Genomic DNA, 22680 nt, shown 5'->3' with positions numbered 1-22680 from the left:
TAATTATGGTCATTTTGTCTCAGACATTATAATCTGTATCCCTAAAATTAGGATCCTCCATGTCTCTATTTAACATGCTCTACCTTCCTGAACCTATGGAATATAATTATACTAATTTCATTGTCCATGTCTACTAATAATATCATTTATTAATAATACTTCTGTGTTTTTTCTCAACGTTACTGAGGTAAAATCCTTCTGAGTGCTCTACCCAGAGCTCATGAATTAGAAGGTTTTTCTGCCTTGGCTGGTAGGAGCAGTAACTATTCCCAGCCGAGTGTGCAGTCCAAGGACTATTCTGCCTGCTCCTTTCAGATGGTTCTTCTCCGTACTTCAGGTAGTTTCCTCACTGACTTGTACTCAGGTGAGTACAGGTTCGCTTGAACCTGTGAGTACAGGTTGTCTTGAAAAGTCAAGAGAACCCTCTGTAAATCTAAGGCCCTCTCTCTCTCTCTCTCTCTCTCTCTCTCTCTCGCTCTCTCGCTCTCTCGCTCTCTCTCTCTCTCTCTCTGCGTGTTTGTATAGCTCTAGACTCCCACCTGCACCTCCCCAGCTCTGGGAGACAGCCAGGATGGAGCTGCCCAAGTTCCCTCTCCCTGCACTGCAGCCTGGAAGCTCTCTCTAGGAGTTAAGCTGAGCACTCATAAGGCTCATCTCATTTTTCTTCCCTCTATCGGGTCTCACTCTCCTGTTCTGCCAATCTCTAATATCTGAAACCACTGTTGCATATATTTTATCTAGTTTTCTGGTTGTGTCAGTTGCGGGGAGAGGGTAAATCTGATCCCTGTTTTGTCATCTTAGCATGCATGCATTTCCAAACTACCAGGGGTGCCAAAAAAATGTATACAAATGGACACTGGTCAACGTTGCTCAAGCAGTAGTTCGCCGTCATTAGAAGTGTCTGGATGCTCATGGGAAACACTTTGAGCACCTCTTGTAATTGCAGAAGTCAAACGTGACTTGTATTCATCTTTTGTTATTGGTATATATTGACTATTACAATTTTAATACATCTTTCCTTTCTTAAAATATGTGTATCTTTTTTGGGCACCCTCTGTACTGTCACTTTAAGGATGAGTGTCCTGAGGCCTGGAGGAGTTAAGTACCTTGTCCAATCAGGTTAAGTACCTTGCTGACTTATAATCAGCAGAGTCATGAGTACTTGTCTAAAAACCAACCCAAATGTCCATAAGCCCCTAGGGACTCTCCCCATCCATTCCCGCATCCACACGATCTCCCTAACAAGAATGGCTCTGAGGAAATAAAACAGGACAATGAGATGGCGAGTGATGGCAGAGGCAGGTCCAGGTTGAGTAATCAGAGATGCAGAGGTCAAATGACAAGATTTTATACCTGCTGCAATTGGAGGGAAAGAGCATTCCATGCAGAGGGAAAAGCAAATGCAAAAGCCCTAAATGGTATCTCTTGTTCCTCCCTGGCACCTATGCATAAGCACAAATACACAAACACACCTGAAAACATACATCTTTCATTCCTATACTTCCAGGCTTATGAAGATAATTTTCCTTTAGGAACTCAAGTGGAGTTACAGCAAGACCAGGACACCCAGGGATCAAAGTCTCAGCCTCAACCCCTCTGAGCCTCAGTCTCTTCTCCACTTCTCAAAGTCATTGTGAAAATCAAATGAGATAAGATATACTCTGAGAATTAATTTTGTCCATTATAGAGCATGAGAATAAGTGACTTACTAGTCAAGACTATAAAGATACCTCCTTAAAATGTTTACCTAGAAGGAGCTGCAATACTCTGATAATGAGTATTCTTAATTTTTTCAAAATTAAAAGAAAAACTACTTCCGTTTTAGCCAAAAGATAATCCATCATTCCACCTACATTTTGGTTCCTATAGGGGGTCAGAAGTTTCCAGTATAATGTAAAAGTCAAGAGTACAGGCCTGGATTTAAATGCTGACTCTGCCACATACCTGCTGTGTGACCTTGAACAGATTACTAAACCTCTCTGAGGAAAAACAGGACCTGCCTCACAAGGTGTCTGAGGATTAAGTGGGATATTGCTTTCAAAGAGCTCGGCATAGCCCTTGGCACTCCCTACATCATCACTAACTGATAGCCATATTGCTTGTCTGCAAAGGGAACGCTCATTCTTCAGACACTGGGAAAATCCTTCCCTTGGACATTTCAGCTAAAAATATCATTTCATGTTCATCATGTGACCGAGAGGCTCCTCTGGCTCTTTTCTCACCGTCATTCAGTCTGGATGGCTGGTTGGATGCCTATAAAGTGAGGAAGAACAGTCTGCACTGAACGCCCAGCCCACTCCCTGTGCCTGAGGAGGCATGTTATTCACGCACCAGCACTGTGCTTGCTTGGATTGGAGCAGGGCAGTCACTGTGGGAGTGGAAACACATGCAAACCCAGGCAGCCTGGCATATTTGCTTACAAGCCCCGAGCAGCAGATGTGAGTCATATTTGCACAGACGGTGTCCATGGCAACAGGAAAGCCAACAAGCAAGACATTCCTTAAGCTGGTAGAGAAATCTTCTGACCCCACCCTGCACTTCCAGGTGAGGGAAACGTTCCCACACTGGGCACTGAGCAGATCCTCAAAAGCCAAATCATTAGTAGAAAAGCCAAAAAAAAAAAAAAAATCTGGGGCTAAAATACACAAATATTTTGGACAGTCATACAGCTAATTCCCAGATGGGTCTAACTTTTTTTTTTCCTGAGTGTTTAGGGCATTTGACCAAGGTCGGTGCATTGTTTCGTTGGTGGAAACAAGACCAAATGTCATCATTCTCGGCTGATAGAGAATGAGCATAGAGCCCCTAACTTTAAAGGACCCTCTTATAATAGGACCCACTGTATTTTTTTTTGTTCAAAATTACAAAGAAAAGGACAAGATAGACTGCACATCAGCTACATGCCGAAATGCATACCAAACACCCAAAATAGGTGCCAAGGTGAGTCTTAGGTGGGGATTTGTCCTCTCCTCATCACTGTTTTCATCCAAGGGCCCCACTGTGTTTCCAACAGGTGTGAAATAAATACATGACAGTCTCCCAGTACTGTTTTCCCTGCTTCCTAACTGGCCCCTAACTGGTCCAGTCTCCATACCGAAAGCCTGAGCTATCCTTTTAAAATATAAGTCAGGTCATCCTCAAAATCCTTTAATGGATTCCTATTCTACTCAGAATGAACTCCAAAGCTTGCATTGTGGCTCACAAGGTCCTGAGTGCTGTGGCTCTGCTGATCTCATCTCCTTCCCCATCCCAGCCCCTCCTGCTCTCCATGCTCCAGCCTGACTGGCCTCCTCCGCATTTCTCCACCTCCCCAAGTACTTTCCTGCCTCAGGGCCATTGCACTTACTGTTCTCTCTGCCTGAAATATTTCACCCCCCAGAGAGCTGCATGGCTCATTCCTTCATTTTATTTAGGTCTCTGTTCCATTATCAACTTACCACCATCTCATATAAAACTTCCCCCCACTCTCAATAAGTCTCTATCTTTATTTTTCTTCGTAGGCTATAACAGTTGCCTCCTTAGCTTATAGCACTTCATAGTATCTGACCCATGATATATGTCTTCATGTATCTGTTTGTTTTCTGATTCTCTCTGGGGAATGGAACCTTCCAGAAAGCAAGGACTTTGTGTGAAACATAGATGAGAGCTTCAAAAGGCCAGCCCGCCAGGCTCTGCTGCCATGTTAAAATAGATGACGCACAAAGTGAAAAAGGCCTGAGCCAGTAAGAAACACATGGCACAAACAATGCCAGGAAGAAAAAGTAAGATCTGGCAGCAGACTGGGTAGGATATAAAAGAGAAAAGACCCAGAGAGAACTGAGGTTCTGCATCAAGTCACCTGGAACCATGTTACCCAGCATGATGACCACCAGCCACCTGTGGCTATGGAGTACTGGAAATGTCGCTATGCTGGACTGAGATATACCGTGAGTGTGAAATACACACCGGATTTCAAAGACTTTACCAAAAAAAAGGCATGCAAAATGTCTCAATAATTTTTAAAATACTGATTACATATTGAAATATGTTGGATATACTGAGTTAAATAAAATATATTATTAAAATTAATTTCACCTGTTTCTTTTTGTTTCTTAATGTGGCTACTTACTAGAAAATTTTAAATGACATATGCAGCCTGCACTATATTTCTGATGAAGAGGGCTGCTCTAGATTATAAACAGTGGTACCATTTGCAGAAAGAAGAGAGAAAAGAAGAGAAGGCAGCAAAGAAGAAAAGAGATTATTATTAGTAAGAGACTATTATTAGTAACACATAGAAGGCTACAGTGAGGCTTGACCACCCACTTCCTCAGAACGTGGAAATATAAGACATAAGGCTGTCTTTTGGGTGTTGGGGTGGGGGATAGATAATCACATAATTGGTTCAAAGTTCAAATGTACAGCATAACCTAGAATGGTCTACAAGAGTGGGACCAGAACCTACTGGAATGTATTTACATAACTTAAGAAAAAATGTATCCATCACAAGGGGCATTGGTAAGCAATGGAATATGGAAAAAGGATGTCATCAAAGATGACCATGGGTAATATATATCAAAGCACTGCCAAGGGGGTAGATGTCTGTCCTGGCTCTCTTAGTCTGACACCAACCCTAGAGACTAGAGTGACGATCTAATTTACTGGTCAAACCAACCCACTGTTGACAAAAAAAGGAGCATTATTAATTAATCATTGTGCTAGGACAATAAACCAGGACTGTCCCAAATAAATCTGGGCATATGGTCACCCTGCCTCAACTAATTCATTCTAATTTATTGCTCTCTTTACAGACTTCTGATTACCAAATGTGCCTGACGTTAACACATACATTTTTAAATGTAGTGACATTATTAAAAACTGGGATGCTTCTTACAATTGATATAGGCATTAATGTCAGGCTTCCCCCCCAAACCTATTATTAATTTAATAGTATATCTTATGGTCAATGATGTACTATTGGGATACAGTAATTTGGATATAGTAATTTGGCTTCCCATGTGGTATGACATCAAGGAAAACTCATTAATCACAGAGTAGGAATGCCCTCCTCCCCGGCATTTATTTCAATTGGAAAATAACAAATAAACTGTTTTTAAGCATTGGTTACTTGTGAGCTAGGTTAGTTTGAATTGGTAATCTAAGACTGGGTTCTGCATGTATAATACCCAAATCCAGATCAAGGAATGGGGTGAACTTACTGAAGTCATTCTTGTCCCATGGAGACCCGTTTGGCAAGTCCCCTAGCTTTACTCAGGGGACAACTCTCATTAGCACCACGGGCACCATCATAACCCTTCCCCATTGGAAACTGGTACAGTCAGTAAGATAATGAGTCTGCTTTAGATCTGTTGGGTTCAAAAGACCAATAAGAAGACATTAAAATGGAAGTGGGGCTAGAACTTGAACGACATGTGTATGGGTCACACAGGCACGGAAGAACAAGTGATTTTGCTGTGTCCAAATATAGCTGCAGTTCAGATAAACCACCAGAGGTAAGAAATAACTATATGCAATTAACAAAGACATTTCAGGAGGGTAAACAGGTTCACCCTATGTGCCAAATTGGATAGACTAGTGGTGGCTTAGTGTTTATAGCCTCTTAGGAGTACAGAAGTTTGGGGTAAAGCACTGGGATTGATTAACCACGTCTGATATTGACTCAGAAGTGGGGGAATTAAAACACATTTATATTGGAAGTATTATAAAATGCTATTAAAGATGTTTTTCTTCAACAAAATACAATAATAAGATAATATGTAAAATGAGAAAAACATTTGAAATCAACTTACTTATTTTGTCCAACTGTCTCAAAGTCTTTCACAACAATTCTGAGGGAAGACGAAGAGTCCAGTGGTATGCTCCTCAAGTCAAACTCCAAAATCTGTCCACAGAAAAGTTATGAAAACAAAAAGGCTGTTAAAAGGATCAGGGAATATAATAATATGTGCCAACACTAAACGTTGGGTCATTATCTTCACCATGACAATCTTTTGAATTACTCAATTCTGTAGCTACATGGAAGTGACTAAATTCTAAATTAATTCTAAAGCTGGAGGCTGCTGACGGTTGTGGGAAAACAAACCAGACTTAGCCCCAGAAGACCTGGAAGCAACTCCTGGCTTCCCATTTACTACCAGGCTCTGTGGCTTAGAACAAGTCACCAAACCCCTATCTCACAGTCAGAGAACTGACCGAACGCCTACTACAGCTGTTTCAAGAATAAAATAAAATGTATGCATGAAAATGCTTTCTTCAATTGTTATGCTTAAATTACTTGCTCTCCCTAAACATTAGTATCAAAGAGATGAGTAATCTAAGAAAACATTTTCTAAAATGCCCCTTATTTGAAGTCCCACTGTTGTCAGTGCTGTACTTAGAAGAGACTTTCATCTTAATACAACAAATTGCTATCTAATAACACATGCAAAAAAATCAACAGAGCACTACTGATGCCTGTGATTGATTATGTAATAAATGAATTAAAGCAGCATCTACTGATGATGTGATTCTCCTTGTAATGGGTTTGGAGTGGATGGAGAATATGTCTCATAACTCATAGTAGAACACACCCAGTAATTCCAATGGGCTTGGGGTTGGCATTTCATTTGGTTTAGGTTTCAGTTATAAAACTGTAACTGGAAAGTTTACTTGGTAAATACATGTGCAGTATAAAGGAAAAAATGGGTTGGAAACAAAATGGGGTGAGATGGATAATGCCCTGTGGAGGACACGCCTACTCACATGATCATACATCTCTCTGCCATTGGCCACAGAGATTGACCTCAAATATAAAGTGGCATGTTAGGATTACTCAAAACCCAAAGCACTCGATGCACACACATCCAACAAGAATGTACTTCTAGTTGTTACATTCCTGGAGCTCAGTGTGAAGGCCTTGCAGAAAGGCATAAAGAAGCTTTTTATCCTCATCTCATCCAATGAGAAGGTACAGTCTTTATCTCATAGAGATACTGAAACTATTGGGAGGGGAAGTCTTCACAGCCTCCAGATTTAGTAGTGAAAATATCAAAGACATTTATCACCACACTCCTCCAGGAAGCTTTTAGAAAAAACAGTAGGGCTGATGATCAACTTTTCAAAACTTAGCTAGCATAGGAAAATCCTACTCAGTGGAAATAATTAAAATTTTCACATATCTATAAATATTAAACACTGGGGGGGAAGGTAAATGAATTATATTCCTTCAGTACAATATTACATAGTCATTAAAAATGATTTTGAATGGAATGATATGGGTATATACTCAGGATACAATAGTAAAAAAATAGGAAGGAAACGTACTTGCTAGATGATACTAACATGCTATTTCTAAGACATCATATGTTATTAAATATACTGTCTCAATAAACATTTATTGACACAACCCAGATATTAACAGTAGTTGCTTCTGGATGGTAGGACCAAAGGAAATTGTTTTATGCTGATCTGAAGTTTTTGATATTTCTAGTTAAATAGAAATTACTTTATCAACCTAAAAACAGTAAATGTTTTGACTCAGCCAGACACACAAACTATCATGTGATACACTCATAATTAGTCACATGAAGATATATTTTTAATTATGGAGCTTTTCCTCTGGGACTCTAGAAATGATCTAATTCCACCCCTTGCTCTACGGAATGTGCCCACATATGCAACATAACCCAACCAAGGTCACACAACAGGCTCAAGGCTGTTCCAGGCTAGAACCCAACCCTCCTCACTCCTGTCCAGTCTCCACTCACCACACCTCTACTGTACAGGAACCTTCACTGTGTTATGTCCCCTTGAACTGCTCTGCCGTGTCTGTGGCCACAAGGGGAGTAAGAGGGGGTAGGGGTGAAATACATAGATTCACCTCCCAAAGGGAAGAGTTAACCTCTGACCAAACATGAGATAACCTAGCTTACCCATTGAAACAAAGTTGTAAAAACAATGAAGTTACCTCATTCCAGACAGGGTTGAGTTCATTATCAATTTTCTTTGTTTTCTTTTTCTCATCTGCAAATAAAAAATAAGAGATAGCTATCCATTAGAAATATTTGTAGAACATGTGCCATTCATTTGTTCACTCAAGGAGTATTTCCCTGAGCGCCAATGACGTGCCTGCCTGTGCCCATTCATCTGCCTAGGATGGAGGCTACCTGAATCAAATTTTTCCAAACTGAACAGCATGATTTGGCCTCAAGTGTGTTTACCATTGCCAGGTCTAAAGGAGTTCAGGGCTGGGGGACTGAAAACCATGGAAATGCCATGATCCTCTGCTTCTCCCTCACCAGCTCCGGCAGACCAAGGTTACCCAGGGCGTCTGCATCGCTAGCTTTCTGCAGAAAGGAGCCAACGAAGCTAACCTTTGACATGCAGGTGCCCCCATTTCATATATGAGGACACTGAGGCGCAAAGAAGTTAAGAAATCTGTGTTCAAATGCAGCAGCGGTGCCCTGATATAATCCGGTATTTCAGCTCTGAAGCCCATGCTGCCTCTGCAGGTGAAAAGACCACAACACAGTTTAAGAATAAGCGGGACTCCCTCCCACAGGCCTCAGCAGAAGGTAATTTATTTGTATATAAATACTTTCTAGAACCCACAGAGAACTGGGGGCTTCCTTTACTCCTGGCCCACCTTTTTAAAGATACAAAGTCTTTTCTCTGTGTGTGGGAGACTAGACAGTACACCTACCTAGAGGAGTAAATCTAACATTGTAGAAGAAACATTGATAAAAATACTTTTGCATTTTGAACAAATCTGTAAATGACACCTTTGTTTATAGAAAAATGTTTGCACTCGTCCCTAATATTCAGCTCTGGATAAAAATTTGTGGAAATAAATACTTTGGAATGAAAAAAAAGTGTTAATTCTGGTGTTTAAGTTTCCTTTGAGTGAAGTCCAAACAGCAGGGATTCCTATTAGGTCCCTAAGTCTCCAAATCCTTACCAAAATAAAAGCTTATGTTTGAGTACAAAATACTTGGTAAGCATTAGATCATCTGTTTTCAGGGGGAAAAAAGAAAAGAAAAAGTTTTCTCCTGTGTGTCTCCTTTACTATCACACAGAACACTCATAAGCTTCTGACACAAGACATATGGGGGGGTGAAGGGAGCAGGGTTCCCCCCCACCCCCCCCACCCCCCCGCCAAGCAACTTTCTGCAATACCAGATGGGAGTTCTACAATTTAACTCAATTCTGACACTGTTTACCTGGACATAGCATCAAATCTCACAGGTTAAGGGGTCAGTCCCACAAGACTGCCCCCACCGCCACTTCAGACACCAGGAGCAAGATCAGGTTCTCACTAGTGCTTCTGACAGATCGGCTATAAATCTGAGCTTCCTGTGACCCCTGTCGGGTTCAATCAATTTGCTAGAGCGGCTCACAAAACTCAGGGAAACACTTATGTTTAGCAGTTTATTAAAGGCTATGACAAAGGATACAGATGACAGCCAGAGAGATACAGGAGCTTCTGTCCCATGGAGCTGAGGTTTCATCACATAGGCAAAATCAATTATTAACTCCATTTCCAGCCCCTCTCCCCAGTCTAGAGAAGTGGGGGTGGGGCGGAAAATTCCAAGTTTCTAATGACAGCTTGGTCTTTTTCTGGGGACCAGCCCCATCTAGGAGCGCACCCAGAGTTGCCTCATTAGAACAGAAGGTGGTCCTAGTGCTCTAATCACTAAGGAATTTATAAGGGTTTTAGAAGCTCTGTGCCAAGAATGGGGTTGGGGTCGGGGAGAATAACATATATATTTTCTGTTCTCTCACATCATCTAATCTCCTTAAAAACCCTAGGAGGTACGTATACTTATATTCATCCCCCTTTCACAGCTAAGGAAACTGAGAACTTGAGTAACATATTCAAAGTCACCCAGTGAGTAAGTGGCTCGGGCTAGGTTTTGAACCACTCCTTGGCTTCCCCTCTCCTGCTGTGGGATGTAGGAGGTAGTGTGTTTTGTTCAGCTGAATGTCACATCGCTAAGGCTCTCAGCACACGGCCAGCAGTGGGACTAACCACTTCATTCTTCCAAGACCTCAGCATAGCTAAACCATGAGTCATCCCCCTCACACTGCTAAGCATTAACTTTTCCACTTGAGTGGGCTCCCATAGCCCTACTGGCTTTCCTTTTAAACTGCAGCATGACCCTACTCGTTGGCTTGTGCCGGGACCTATGCTAGTTCGCTCTGACCGTGGCTTTTTCTCTGTGGCCTACACAGCCCCTCACTGGGTCTGACTCTGATGTCACCTAGACACTGTCCTCATTTCCCCTCCCACACTTCCAGATTGGGCCCATTCACTCCTCCTCTACGCGGACAGAAACCTCTCAATCTTCCTCTCTGGTTACAATACAACAAAGTGCCCTTGAGAGAAAGAGGAGTACAAAGGATTTATAAACTGACAGTACTGAACAAACGGCTTCTAGCCACAATTATACCAGCTCTCTTTAAATAGCCATGCACAGGTGCCAGGCTGTGCATTCTACTGCAGTGTCTCCCAATCTTTATGACAACCATGCAAGGTGGACATTCTCATCCATTTTACAGGCAAAGAATTGAGAGAAGCTACTTAACTTGTCTCAGGTCACATAGGTAATAAGGAAACAGAACCAAAATCTGAATCTACATCTCCTTGGCTCCAAACCTGAGTGTGTGCTTGCCTCCACATCACATTGCCTCATTGGAAGCTGCCAGAAACGTTGGATAAATAAGCATAAGTATGATATGTGGGATGGGCTGGGTATCCTGGGCAATGGCCAAGGAAAGCCCAAGGTCAGGTTTCAGGGCATCCTGAGACTCTCGAAGACTATTAGCTCCAACACAAAAAATACTACATCTATGAGGTTTTTTTGGAGGAGTTTCTTACTCTCATCAGATTATCAAATGAGTTAGTGACCTTGACAAAGGTTAGAAATCGCTGTTTTTGACAAGCATGAAATGGTAACACTAATATTCCTCCAGCTCACCAGCAGCCTTACTGCTAGGCCTGGGTGGGTGGAGAATTGAGTCAGGAGGGAGTGAATCTGGATCCTGAGACCATGGCAGACCTTCAAAAGAAAAGATGGGAAATTGCAAGAGGTCCCCCAGCAAGTAAGTAAAACAAGAAGGCTGCAAATAATTTTCAGAAATTGGGCACAAGGGCTTGGGGTAGGATTTGGGTCACTGAAGGATGGCATTGAAATAAAATTTTAGTCTTCACCTCCCCAAGATTCCAGGCAAGGAGCTAAGGCAGGCACAAGGGCAGCAGAGAGCTGGTGGAAAGAGCCAGTACTTGCTCACTTAAATTGAATCCTAAACCAAGTGACTGACCTGGGAATCAGAGTCAGAAAAGAAAGGCTACAAGGCTATCTGGATGCCGAGGCTGGTACTACTGACCTTCCCACCCCCCGTAGGGACAGGGTTATTCCAGGGTCAGCAGTTGAAGAGAGTGACAAAGGTCACTTGTTTATTCATTTGTTTTCAAACATTTATTAAACACCTACTGTGTGCTAGTAACTGGGGAAACAGAAGAGTATAAGATAATTCCTGGTTTTCAAAAGTTCCACAAATGGAGTATATGGGCTATAGAATACAGGAAGCAAACAAATCTTTATGCATGTTTTCACCAAGTAGCAAAACCCCCACACCATACTCTTGACAAATTCATACTCATGTTGGAGTTTCCTCCTGTAAAATGGTGAGCAACAGGAATAAGTGAGTTATTCCATAAATCTAATCAAGAACTTCATTCTTTCCCCCAACCAATATCTTTGAAATATCACTTGTAGGGCACTGAGCGGACACTGAGGGAGATAGAAAGATACTCAAAATATGGTTCATGCCCTCACATGGTCCAGTGGGGAGGTAGATGTGGTCAGGTGACTAAAATAAAAAGAAGGCTTCATTTGCTGTCAGAAGGGTAACAGATGAAAATACAAATTCAGAAGAAGGGGCAGTGACTTCAGGCTGTGGGCACCAGGTAAGGCCTCATAGAGGATGCAGAGGCTGAACTGGGGATCAAAGGACAAGGATGGATTGAAATGTGGATCTGGGAAGAAAAGGTCACTCCAGGTGGGAGCAACAGGGTGGGTGGGTCAGCCATGGAGGAGGAGAGAATAAGTCAGGTCATGTCTGGGGACAGTGCACAGCTCAACTGGCTGGAACCAAGGGATGTGGAAGGGAGGAAAGGCAACCAGACTGTGTGGGAAAATTATGGTCACACGGTAAAGCCATGAATGCTAGGCTAAGCTTCATTTGGTTGATACAAGCCACTTAAGAAGGAGGGTGCTAAAAACTGGACTTTAGAATTTCAAGAAGTTCATAATCCAATGAGAAAAAAACAAGTTGCCCAACAACTCTTCCAATACATGTTCATGAACTGAATGATTGATTCTGTTGTGTGTCAAGAACAAAGGGGACCAGCTGAGTTCCAGCAGATGCAGGTTGACCACAGATCAGTGGGACTATTCATGTGGAACTTCCTGCCACTCCTAGTACTTGTGCACAATTGTTGATGCTAATGACACTACCCTCTAGGGGGCGCTCACTCCCAGCCAGGCATGTACTAAATCCTTCACTATATCATTTCATTTAAACCTCCTAGCAAGCCTAAGAGGTAAGCACTGTTATTGTTGCAATTTGCAGATGAGCAAAGCGAGCCCAGAATGGCTAGGTAAATTGCCCAATGTCACAGAGTTAGCGAGTTTTAAAGAAAAAAACCACAGGCCCAAAATGACATCATTCATGCTAAAGGCCTATGATACCATACCTAGACTTAATACCTGATCTAATTGCAGTTCAATCTCTCAGAATCATAACCTTAACCAACCAGTCTGGAATTTTCTGGTCAAGCACTAGTAATGTAATCTGTCACATGGGCCTTCTCCACCTCCAACCCCTGCTCCCCTTCTAGGAAAAAGGCAATCTTCATGATAAAAACCCTTCCAGTTCTCTTCTCCCAAAGAAAAGATGTCTGGGCCCCAAAATGATCCTTTCTTTTCTTCTGTTAATAGCTCCCTTGCCTCACCTTTCTTCCTATAAAAATCTTCCATTTTGTACAACCCCTCAGAGCACTCTTCTAGTTGCTAGATGGGATACTGCTTGATTCATGAATCGCTTAATAAAGCCAATTAGATCTTCAAATTTACTCAGTTAAAAAAAGAAACACTAATTCAGGACTACTTTGATTCTAAACCCCATGCATTTAACTACTGTACCTCTTATCTTTCTAGCTAGTAGAAGATAATTAAGTCTGGCATTAGTTCCTATCCTCCTGGAGAAACCCAGCTCTACCTTCTGGAGAATCCCTTCCAAGAAGGAGGTTCTGATTTTTATCAAAATACTCAGGTATTACATTTTGTTGAAAGCCTAGTCTCACACATAAATATGTCAGCCAAAAAAAAAGTAAATAAATTCCTAAAAAAAAGTAGATAAATTCCTTTCTTATCAGCAGCCACAGAGTCATATGTCTATATTATTCAATTGTTCAATTCCACCTCTTTTCTAAAAAAGGTCGAAGTTGCAGGCACTTAACATCAAATTAAATTACAGGAAACTCTCCTTCTCCAGATTACCACCTCCCCTACTTCCCACTCTAATTTTATTAAGATGACTGTTCCTTCCTATGGAAAGGAATTAAATACTTTCAACCCAGAACAGAACAACTGATTCAAATGCAGAATACACCCTAGACTACGACTCAAGGCATTCTTCGGGACATTTCCTGTTTCCTGATCAGCTATGCCTGTTTCTCTCTCAGTTCTGTGAAGGTCACCATTGCTGTAATTAACTCGCATACCAACTTCTGAATCACATTTCCCTGAGAACTGAACAAGCACTCTTTGCCAAGCCACCACATACCCTCTTGCATGGAATCATTTCCTTTGCTATTCACCTACTAGATAGTGTGTTGGACTCTTATATTGAAAAGGCTTGAGAGACACCATGACTCCAAAGACTGGATTGCTGTGAGTACCAGTGTGATGGTTAATTTTATGTATCAACTTGACTAAGCTATGATGCCAATTGTTTGGTCCAATCCTAGCCTAGATGTTGCTGTGAAGGCATTTTATAGATGTGATGAACATTTACAATCAATTGTCTACGTAAAGCAGATTACTCTCCATAAAGTGGGTGGGCCTCCTCCAAACCGTTGAAGGCCTTACGAGCAAAATCTGAAGCTTCCTGGAGAAGGAATTCTGCCTCAAGATTGTAACACAGAAATCCTGCTGGAGTTTCCAACATGCTGGCCTGCCCTATAGATTTCAGACTCAGGACTGCAACATCAACTCTTGCTTGAATTCCCAGAGTGATGGCCTGCCCCACAAATTTCAGACTTGTCAGCCCCCTACAATCACTATAAGCCAATTCCTTAAAATCTCTCTCTTTCTCTCTCTCTCTCTTAGATAGGTAGGTAGATAGATAGATAGATAGATAGATAGATAGATAGATAGATAGATAGATAGATAGGCAGATTTATATATATATAAAATCTCTTATTGGTTCTGCCTCTAGGGAGAGCACCATCTAGGGAGGTGCTCAAGGAAGTCACACTCACATCTACAATGGAAACACATAGCGTTTCTGGGTGGGAATTCCCGCCTGGAAACCCTAGTAACACATTTTAGAATCTGATCTGTAGTTCGATGCATTATCCATTGAGCCACTGGCCCCCTCCAATAGTAACACATTTTAAATACTTCCGAAGACTCACCATCTCACTGATCCTAACAATCCTACAAGAAAAAGGACAGGTGTTGACCCAGCATTTCTGACTGGACTTTCAAATCAGTGAAATCTCTCTAATTTCTCTGGGAGACATAGGTTCCTACACTGAGATCAGAAACCCTCCTCTATAAACTGGTGAGTTTAGACTCAATAATCTTTAAGTTTTCTTCCAGAGACATGGGACTTATGAAGTACTCCCAAGTCCTGACTGGTTAGATTACTGTGTCTAACTGAAATGGCCCCAGGAGAAGTGGGGGTGCTATTTACAAAGCTTCTCTAAGCAACTCAGCTCTTTGGCACACAAAGTAGATCAGCCATGCCGCTAAACTTTACCTCCCATTCAGAAGTACTTCTACATCTTTTCTGCATCCCCAGGTCCTGGCCATTTTGTTTTGAGAAACACTCACACACATATACAAAGTCACCCATTGTTTGGCCTAGAATTTCATAGACCCCCTGAAGCCTACCCGTGCATGGCTAACAGTTATTAAGTAGTCTAAACTATTCCCGGTGTTTCCCATGGACTGCCTCATTCAGTCTTCACAATGACCCTAAGAGGTAAATTCTATTATGGCCATCCCCGGTGACAAAGGAGGAAACCAAGACAGAGAGAAGTTTAGCAATTTATCAGAGTTCACACAGCTAGTAAGCGGTAGAGCGGGGATTCCGACTCTGGCGACAGAGCAGTGTCCAAAGTTGGAGGACTAAGACCAGATGGTGAGTCCTGGAAGGCTGAAGCTATAGTTTATTAATATTTTTATTCTCCTTAGAGTGCTTATTACATAGTAATTTCTCCATGGTTTGAATGAATTGAACTTCATAAACTCATCTAAGTATTACTACTAAGGTTGCTTTAATGACTACATGAGAGAATGAATATGAAGTGCTCCGCACAGCCCCAGCACACAGTAAGCACAAAACCAACAAGGAGCTCTGATTTCTTATTCCAGTACCTGGGCAGAGCCCCTGGTGGACCCCAGGGGGTATCCCTCCCTGGATCAGAGAAAATGCCAAGTGATGCTGGGCACAGCCCTGGTGGAGCAATTTTCTCCCATGGCTCCATTCCAGACCTCTGAGGCCCGCCTGGGGCAGCTGGCATATGGGCAGTGACTGCTCCTCCCTGGCAGTCAGCCTGGCAGCTGCCAGCATACGGGATAATTTCCACAAGAACCAGGGGACAGAGAAAGCTCTGAGAAGGGCCAGCAGGAGACTTCTGCCCTCAGAACTTAGAAGGATTTGGGGGAGTTCGGAGACATGTGGCCCATCCAGGTCGACCTGGCTAAAGAAGTATTTCTAACTTTTTGTTTCCCAGACCTGGCTGCCCAACTGCTCCAGGAGATGTTGCCAAACAGGTTCTAGGGGAAAGGTATTTTGGCCAGAAGGCAACTGTGATACAAAGCAAGGCTGTTTTGTACATTTTTAAAACAGTCAGTGATATCGTTGATAAACAGAAATGCCCAGACAGAAAGGTAGGTAGGGTCACTCAGCTCCACTTTCCGTACTCAGTATCCCACTGGCCTCTGGAGATTCCCATTCAAGCATACAAGCTCTTGAATCAAAACCAAATCCTCCAAGGAAACTGCAGTCAAGCCCAGGCTACCTGAACAACCTGTACAGAATCTTCTTCCTAAACGCTGACCCTGCCTAGTGGTCACATTCCAGCTCTATTAACTGCCCGGCTGCAGGTGGCTGGAGCCCAGGTACAGTAAGCCACACACCTGGATTAGCTGCCTTAGTGGAGAACAGTACGATATGCCACTTTGGTTTGCTTATTGATTTTACATGTGAGCATCCACTAAGTGCCAGGTACTTGAACACATTCACGTCTAATCTTTATAAGAGGTATTAGAATCCCCATTTTACAGATGAGAAAACTGAGGTTTCGTGATGTTAACTGATTTACCCAAGATCCTAAGCTTGTAAGTGGCAGAGCTCCTGCTGCAGCCCCAAGTCTCATTGTCAAACCTCTGCAGGCTGAGCTTGCCAGGCAACCTGCCACATTTTCATCACTTACATCTGAGTGACTTTGGGTTACTTACTCCAACTCTCTGCATTTAGATTTCTTCATTAATAAATATTGGTACCTAATGCCCAGGAATAATGACTACCATATATAGATAGGGCTCATAATATGCCAAGGTTTTGCATATGTTACCTGTTACTATTATTATTCTTACTTTGAGACACAGTAAAATTAAGTAGCTTGTCCAGGATCACATGCTAGTAAGAAACACGCCAGAATTTGAATGCAGGCGTTTTGGCTCCTACCCTCTCCTGTCTATGTTTCTGAGACATAATTTGCTAGACAATGAAATCTCTTCAGCAAAATTCCTTCAAACCCAGCTTCCGGAGATGGAGAGTTCCTAGACTTTCACAAGGGCCTCTCAAGGCCTAAGTGTGCTACAAAAGGGGATGACAAAGCTGGGATGAGGATCAAATGAGAAAGCATGACAGTGCCTAGGACACAGGGACACTCTAATGTGTTAGCTCAGAATCATACAATGCCTCCATCAGACAACACGAAGAGGACCCACGTCCTCTACTCCAAGAGATGCTATCAAGAGAAAATAACATAGTCACAGAATAGAACTTTGAAAATAAACACAAAGCACTCAGTCAACATCTTGATCATTTGATCCTATCCCTCCCAGGTACAAACTTCTAGCTGAACGAGACTCAACCTCAGATCCGTGATGTCCCATCATTAATAATCTCTTTAAATGGGCTTTTTGCCATCGGCAGCAGTTTTAATCCAGTATCCTCAGCCCTCTCTCCTGTGTTGAGTGTGGCGTTGACCTCCGGACTCTTTGGAGAGCTAGGTTGGTCCGTCGCGGCAGTTTTGAGGCAGAGCTGGGAATTGGGAGCTTTTGTGGATTGCTGCCTGTTCGTGGGATGGGGATGGAGGCTAGAAGAGACAAGCAAGGGAGATAGTAGCCAAGCACAAAGAAAGCCAGATACGCACTCAGCAGTGGGGAAAGTGCATGGGACCAAGAGCCTCAGGACTTGGGTTCTGGTCATTTTGTGCCTCTTCCTGGCTGCCCAGCTTTGGCCACTCTTGACCTCTCTGAGACTCAAGCTTCTCATCTCAGAAATGAATATCAACAATATTTGCCCTGACATCTGACAGAGTTATGAAAAACAAATTCAATTAAGCCCAGGAGAGGGCTTCTCATACTTAAATACCCTGGGAAGGGGCCCTTCTTCAAGCCATGGCACACACGGGAAGCCATCAGAATGTGTCCAGCACATGAGAGAAACAGGAGTGCATATGGAGCCTCAGACAAGGCTTCGAAGGCCAGAGGTGTGTGGCCCAAAGGCACCCATGCCCCAGGCCTTGGCATTGGTCTGACCACATGCCCTCAGAGCTGACTTTGCCCAAGGAAACACAACGGGTAGGAGATAGAGCCTGGATGTCAGCCACAGAGAGCTGAGCCCTGAGCCCACATGTCTTATTATCCCTGGGTGGGCTGAATATAGATTCCTCAAGACACAGGGGTATTACAGCCTCAGCAGTGGACGAGACGTGTGGGTCCCAGGACCACCTAGAACCTGCTGTGGGACCTTGAACAAGGCAAGCCACCAGCTCCCTAAGACTTTGTCTCTTCAGCTATAAAATGAAAAACTTCATTCGTGGGTGAGAATTAAATGAATAAATCTATGTGAAGCACTGAGAGCAGTGTTTAATAAACAGCTGGTAAACTCTCATCCTGAGTATAATCTGCCATTAATGATGATGTCTCCTTTTCAGGAGTTTAAACTCCTTGACTCTGAATTCATAGCACTCTCACTGGATTTACAGGACGACAAGCTGCATGAGAGCAGGAGCTAAGTCTGGCTTGTTCCTCATCTGATTCGCAGTGCTGAGCACACAGCCTGGCAGAGTGTGCTCTTGATCAATATTTGTTGAATGAATTTATTTTTGAGAGAAGCAGCAGGAAGAAACAGCAGCAAAAGAGAGGAGGGAAAGAGGTGGGGACTGTCCAGGCAGTGAATTCCGACAATGAGGAGAGTTAAGCAAAATATTTTTTTATTTTTTTTTAATAATGGAAGAGAGAGAAGGTGAAGGATTTTTTTTAATGTGTAATTTATAAGTTGTGCTATTGGGATGTAAAAGGTGATGAAGGTAATAAAGCAGAGAACTGAGGTGAGATGATGTAGAGACTCACCCTGCCATTTAAATATTAAATTTAATACTTTATATATACAATAATAAGTTAGAGGTTTAGTCTCCACTAACAAGAAGGCTGTAACTTGGTTATCAGAAGAACTGATTCACTGCTAAGCTCTGTCAGCTCTGAGCTTCTGAGTCACAGCAGGTCATAAAGGCTTTCCTCACCCTGTGGAAACTCACCCCAGAAGGGCTGGGTTTTCTTTCTCCCTTCTCCTTCTCCTTCTTCTTAGTTCTTCTATTCTCAGTACACAGTCTTCCTCTTTCAGACTGGGGCCAAATGACCCCAACACACTGAACAACTCAATCTGTTCAGAGTGGGAGGAAGCATTCATAATAGGACTTGGTTGTTTGAAGCATAGGTTACGTCTCTTCATCTATGATGACTTCAGGGAACACACATGGAGGTTCTGGAGTCTGACAGTCCTGAGTTGAATCCTGACCTGTCTCTGCCTCAGTTTCCCCAAGGGTAAAATGAAAAAGATGATACCTACTTCTTAATAATAAAGTGAGAGTTAAAGAAGATCATATAAACAGGTGTGGCCATAAGTGTAAGAATTTAATAAATGCTGGTGCCGGTATAGTAAGTGGTTGTCCCTCAGGCTGTCCACCCATGCCAAAATCTCTGGAAGACCTAGGGCCAAATCCTATGGGGATGGAGAAACTTACCGGTAAACAAAAACCAGAAAAATACCAGCACCCCTCCTGGACACACCTTGAGGGCATGCACGGAAGATGTGTTGTGACGGAAGGGAAGAAAAACGTGCCGTATTAATTTATTTTTGAAAAGGAGTTGTGGCTTTATAAATGACTGAGAGCCTGTTAAACACACCTTTGGGAAATGTACCTTTGAGAGTTCCCATGCTTCAATAGGGTGTGGCCACTTTCCTTAGGCGGTAAGTGAGTCTCCAGGCCCTGTTCTCCCGGAAGTGATGGGAATGACTCAGTAGATTAAACACTTTTGCCTTTCAGAGTATTTTGTAAATACATGCATATCTCAGAGATATTGTGGGTTCTGTTCCAAAAAACTGGGGTCAACCCTAAACCAGTTGGCTGTCAGTGCAGCACATTCCCAACCACAGTGTAGGTACCATCTAACAGGGCCTCACGGTGTCTATATGGCATCACCATTAACACGCCCATTACTTGGACATTCTTCTTACCAGCTTTGAGTTTGAGAAAAATTGCTTATTGTCCTGATCTTTGTTTATGTTCCCGAGGCAAAATTTTAGACCTTTCAGTAAACACAAAGGCTTTTTTTGGTGCTGTCTTGATCTTCTGTTCGGGCTTTTTACATCTTTCTCGCCACACTCTACCCTACTCCACACCAGGAAGCGTATCTGCCTTTGCTCTGAGTTCTCTCTGATGGACACATCACAGTACAAGTATCCTCAGTTCTGTAAGAACTTAATGTTAGTTGATTTTATACAGTGCTCAAAATTGGGAGGCACACCTGGAAAGGGTTAGCGATCACCAGGGTTTTAAACCACTGGAATAGATGGAAAGCAAGAAAAATTACTATATCCGCAAAGCAAGAAAAATTACTATATCCGCTCTAGCGCCTAAAGCTACACCTTGTATATCTTCTCGAGAACAGGTATTCAATACATGGTACTGTAAAATTATAGACTCTTAAAGCTGAAAGGAACCTCAAGGAGATCAGCTCCCGTCATTCCACATGAGAGAAATTTGAGACCTAGGTAGTTAACACTGGGTCATCAGATATTTAGTTTCTATCAGCTAGAGTCCAGATGTTCCTACTGTGAGTTCAGAAGTGTTTCTTCTGTCAAGTTGCTTGTCAGATGAATGAATGAATGATTTTACCACTCAATTTGTACAACCAAAGGAGACTAGAAGATACAAGAGTTAAATAATCTAGTAGATGTCATTGTTTGGAGAGACTATGTTTGCCCAATTTTACTGAAGTTTTCCACTTTCAATTGAGTGTTTATGTTCATAGCCTTAGACATATTTTTAGTCATTTATAATTTTTGAACAATGCATATACACTCCAGATAAAAAGCAAGTCACATTTCAATAAAATGTTAAACTCTAATTCCTCTATAATTTATATGACTTGTCTCAAATAATGACATCACCAGATTGAATCCAATGTATTCTTACTTGTCTTTACATGTCAATGGTGAAGGATATAAACTTTCCATGTATGTCCTTATTATGTAATAGCATCAGGGAAAACAATGTTCTTTAAACTTAATACATGTAAATGAACTCTGATATGACATGACTGCACATTTACTCGCCAGATTCTCAAACCACATTTTCCTTTAAGAATCCAACTTTTGCCCTACAAGTGTTTTTTTTTTTTTTTTTAACTAACCGACCATTTGGCAGCTTTTGGTTTCATTCCTTTCATTTTCTTGCTCCTCCTGAGAGGGAGCGGTTTGAGAAGAGATATAGGAAGGTAAAAGAGACAAAAGAAAAGAGAAAGGCATAGATTACCCAGAAACTGGAAGGAAGAAGTAGTCAGTTTCCTAGAGGAAGAGAGAAATGTGCCAAGGTGTGGTCAGGAAACATGGGCCCATCCAGACTCCAACGCTCTCCGGCCTCCCCTCTTGGTCTCATCCCTTCCGCCAAGAAGTAAGCTGAAAAATCTTACCAATGATCTTGGTCAAACAGAAAATGATAAAGATCCTAAACTCAGATTTAGACACATAAATCCAGCCCAAACTGGAAACATTTTACAATGCCTGGGAGGGTACCATCACACCAAACACTCCTGTCCCCCTCCACTGCAATTAAATATCATAGAACAATAATAACCTTTTGGAATTACAATGGCCTTTTAAAGATGATCTAGTTTAAACTTTCCTCACCTGTTTTGCAGAAAAGTAAACTGACATCTAGAGAAATGAGGTCACTTGCTTAAGGTCATTCATCAAGACCAAACTACAATTAGACCCCCAAACTGCAGACTTGCTTTGTTCAGAGCTCATTTGTCTATGAGCAATTTCAGAGCTACAAAACATACAAAAAACATCCCAACTTCGGAGAGATGAAGAACAATTACATAGAAGCACAAAGTAACAGGAAAACAAACTAATCCAAAATAATAACTCCATCCCACCTCACAGAAGGCCAGTGACAATAAAAGCAGCAGTGAACTATTTTATGGAGAAATAGCACCTCAGACCACTTAATTGCACTTTTTCCTCCTTTATCCATTTCTCACAGGCAGAGACAATAAAAAAATGCATATTACTCTTACTTTGAACCAACACAGACCATTTTGATACCTGAAATTTGGGGGTTAACAAATACAATACCCCCTCCAATGGCTTACAGAAATCACCTTATTCAAGTTCAAATAACAAGTCTCAAATCCCTGCGGAAAATTAATTAATAGCTGTCCACAGAAATGGGTCTTCTCCCCTGACCTGCCCAGGTAATAAATTCCAGCTAAAGCCCCAGAGACCTGGCTTTATCAGTCTCCTAAGCGCAGACTTTCAAAGAACGTGACTCCAGAAAACTAACATTCCAAAACAGGGCTTGAGAAAAAGAAGAAAACTTTTCCTTACCCTTAAAAATCACAGAAACAATCGGATCCGGTTTCCCAAATTTCGTTTTAGGGATATTGCTGGCAGATACCACAATCACACGAAGCATGGCTCTGAATAGGAGAAAGCAAGTTTCAGCAGGCGAAGTTAAGGAGACGTGGGCGCTGGAGCTCCGGCCGCACCGCCCCAGGAAAGAAGGCTTGGGAGGACCTCGGCGAGGAGGGAAGGGGGAAAGGCAATGGGTGGATCTCTGACGGATTATTTGCTGAAGGTTAGTGTAAACTGATATCCAAACTCCTG

General features: G+C 42.3%; 1 protein-coding gene across 3 annotated transcripts in view; it reads right to left on the bottom strand.

Annotated features, from left to right (window-relative positions):
• MYOF (myoferlin) overlaps positions 1-22680 on the bottom strand; it is a 130019-nt gene extending 107339 nt beyond the window's left edge. For all 3 annotated transcript variants that reach the window (XM_081073980.1, XM_081073978.1, XM_081073979.1), the window contains exons 1-3: positions 22402-22680; positions 7946-8001; positions 5790-5881 (exon numbers count right to left, since the gene is read on the bottom strand). In XM_081073980.1, coding sequence (XP_080930106.1) covers positions 5790-5881; positions 7946-8001; positions 22402-22489 — 236 coding nt within the window. In that variant the 5' untranslated portion in view covers positions 22490-22680. The remainder of the gene's footprint in view (positions 1-5789; positions 5882-7945; positions 8002-22401) is intronic.

The sequence above is a fragment of the Rhinolophus hipposideros genome (assembly GCF_964194185.1).
Source record: "Rhinolophus hipposideros genome assembly, chromosome: 15".
Lineage (NCBI taxonomy): Eukaryota > Metazoa > Chordata > Mammalia > Chiroptera > Rhinolophidae > Rhinolophus > Rhinolophus hipposideros.
This window is presented reverse-complemented; position numbering and strand designations above follow the sequence as displayed.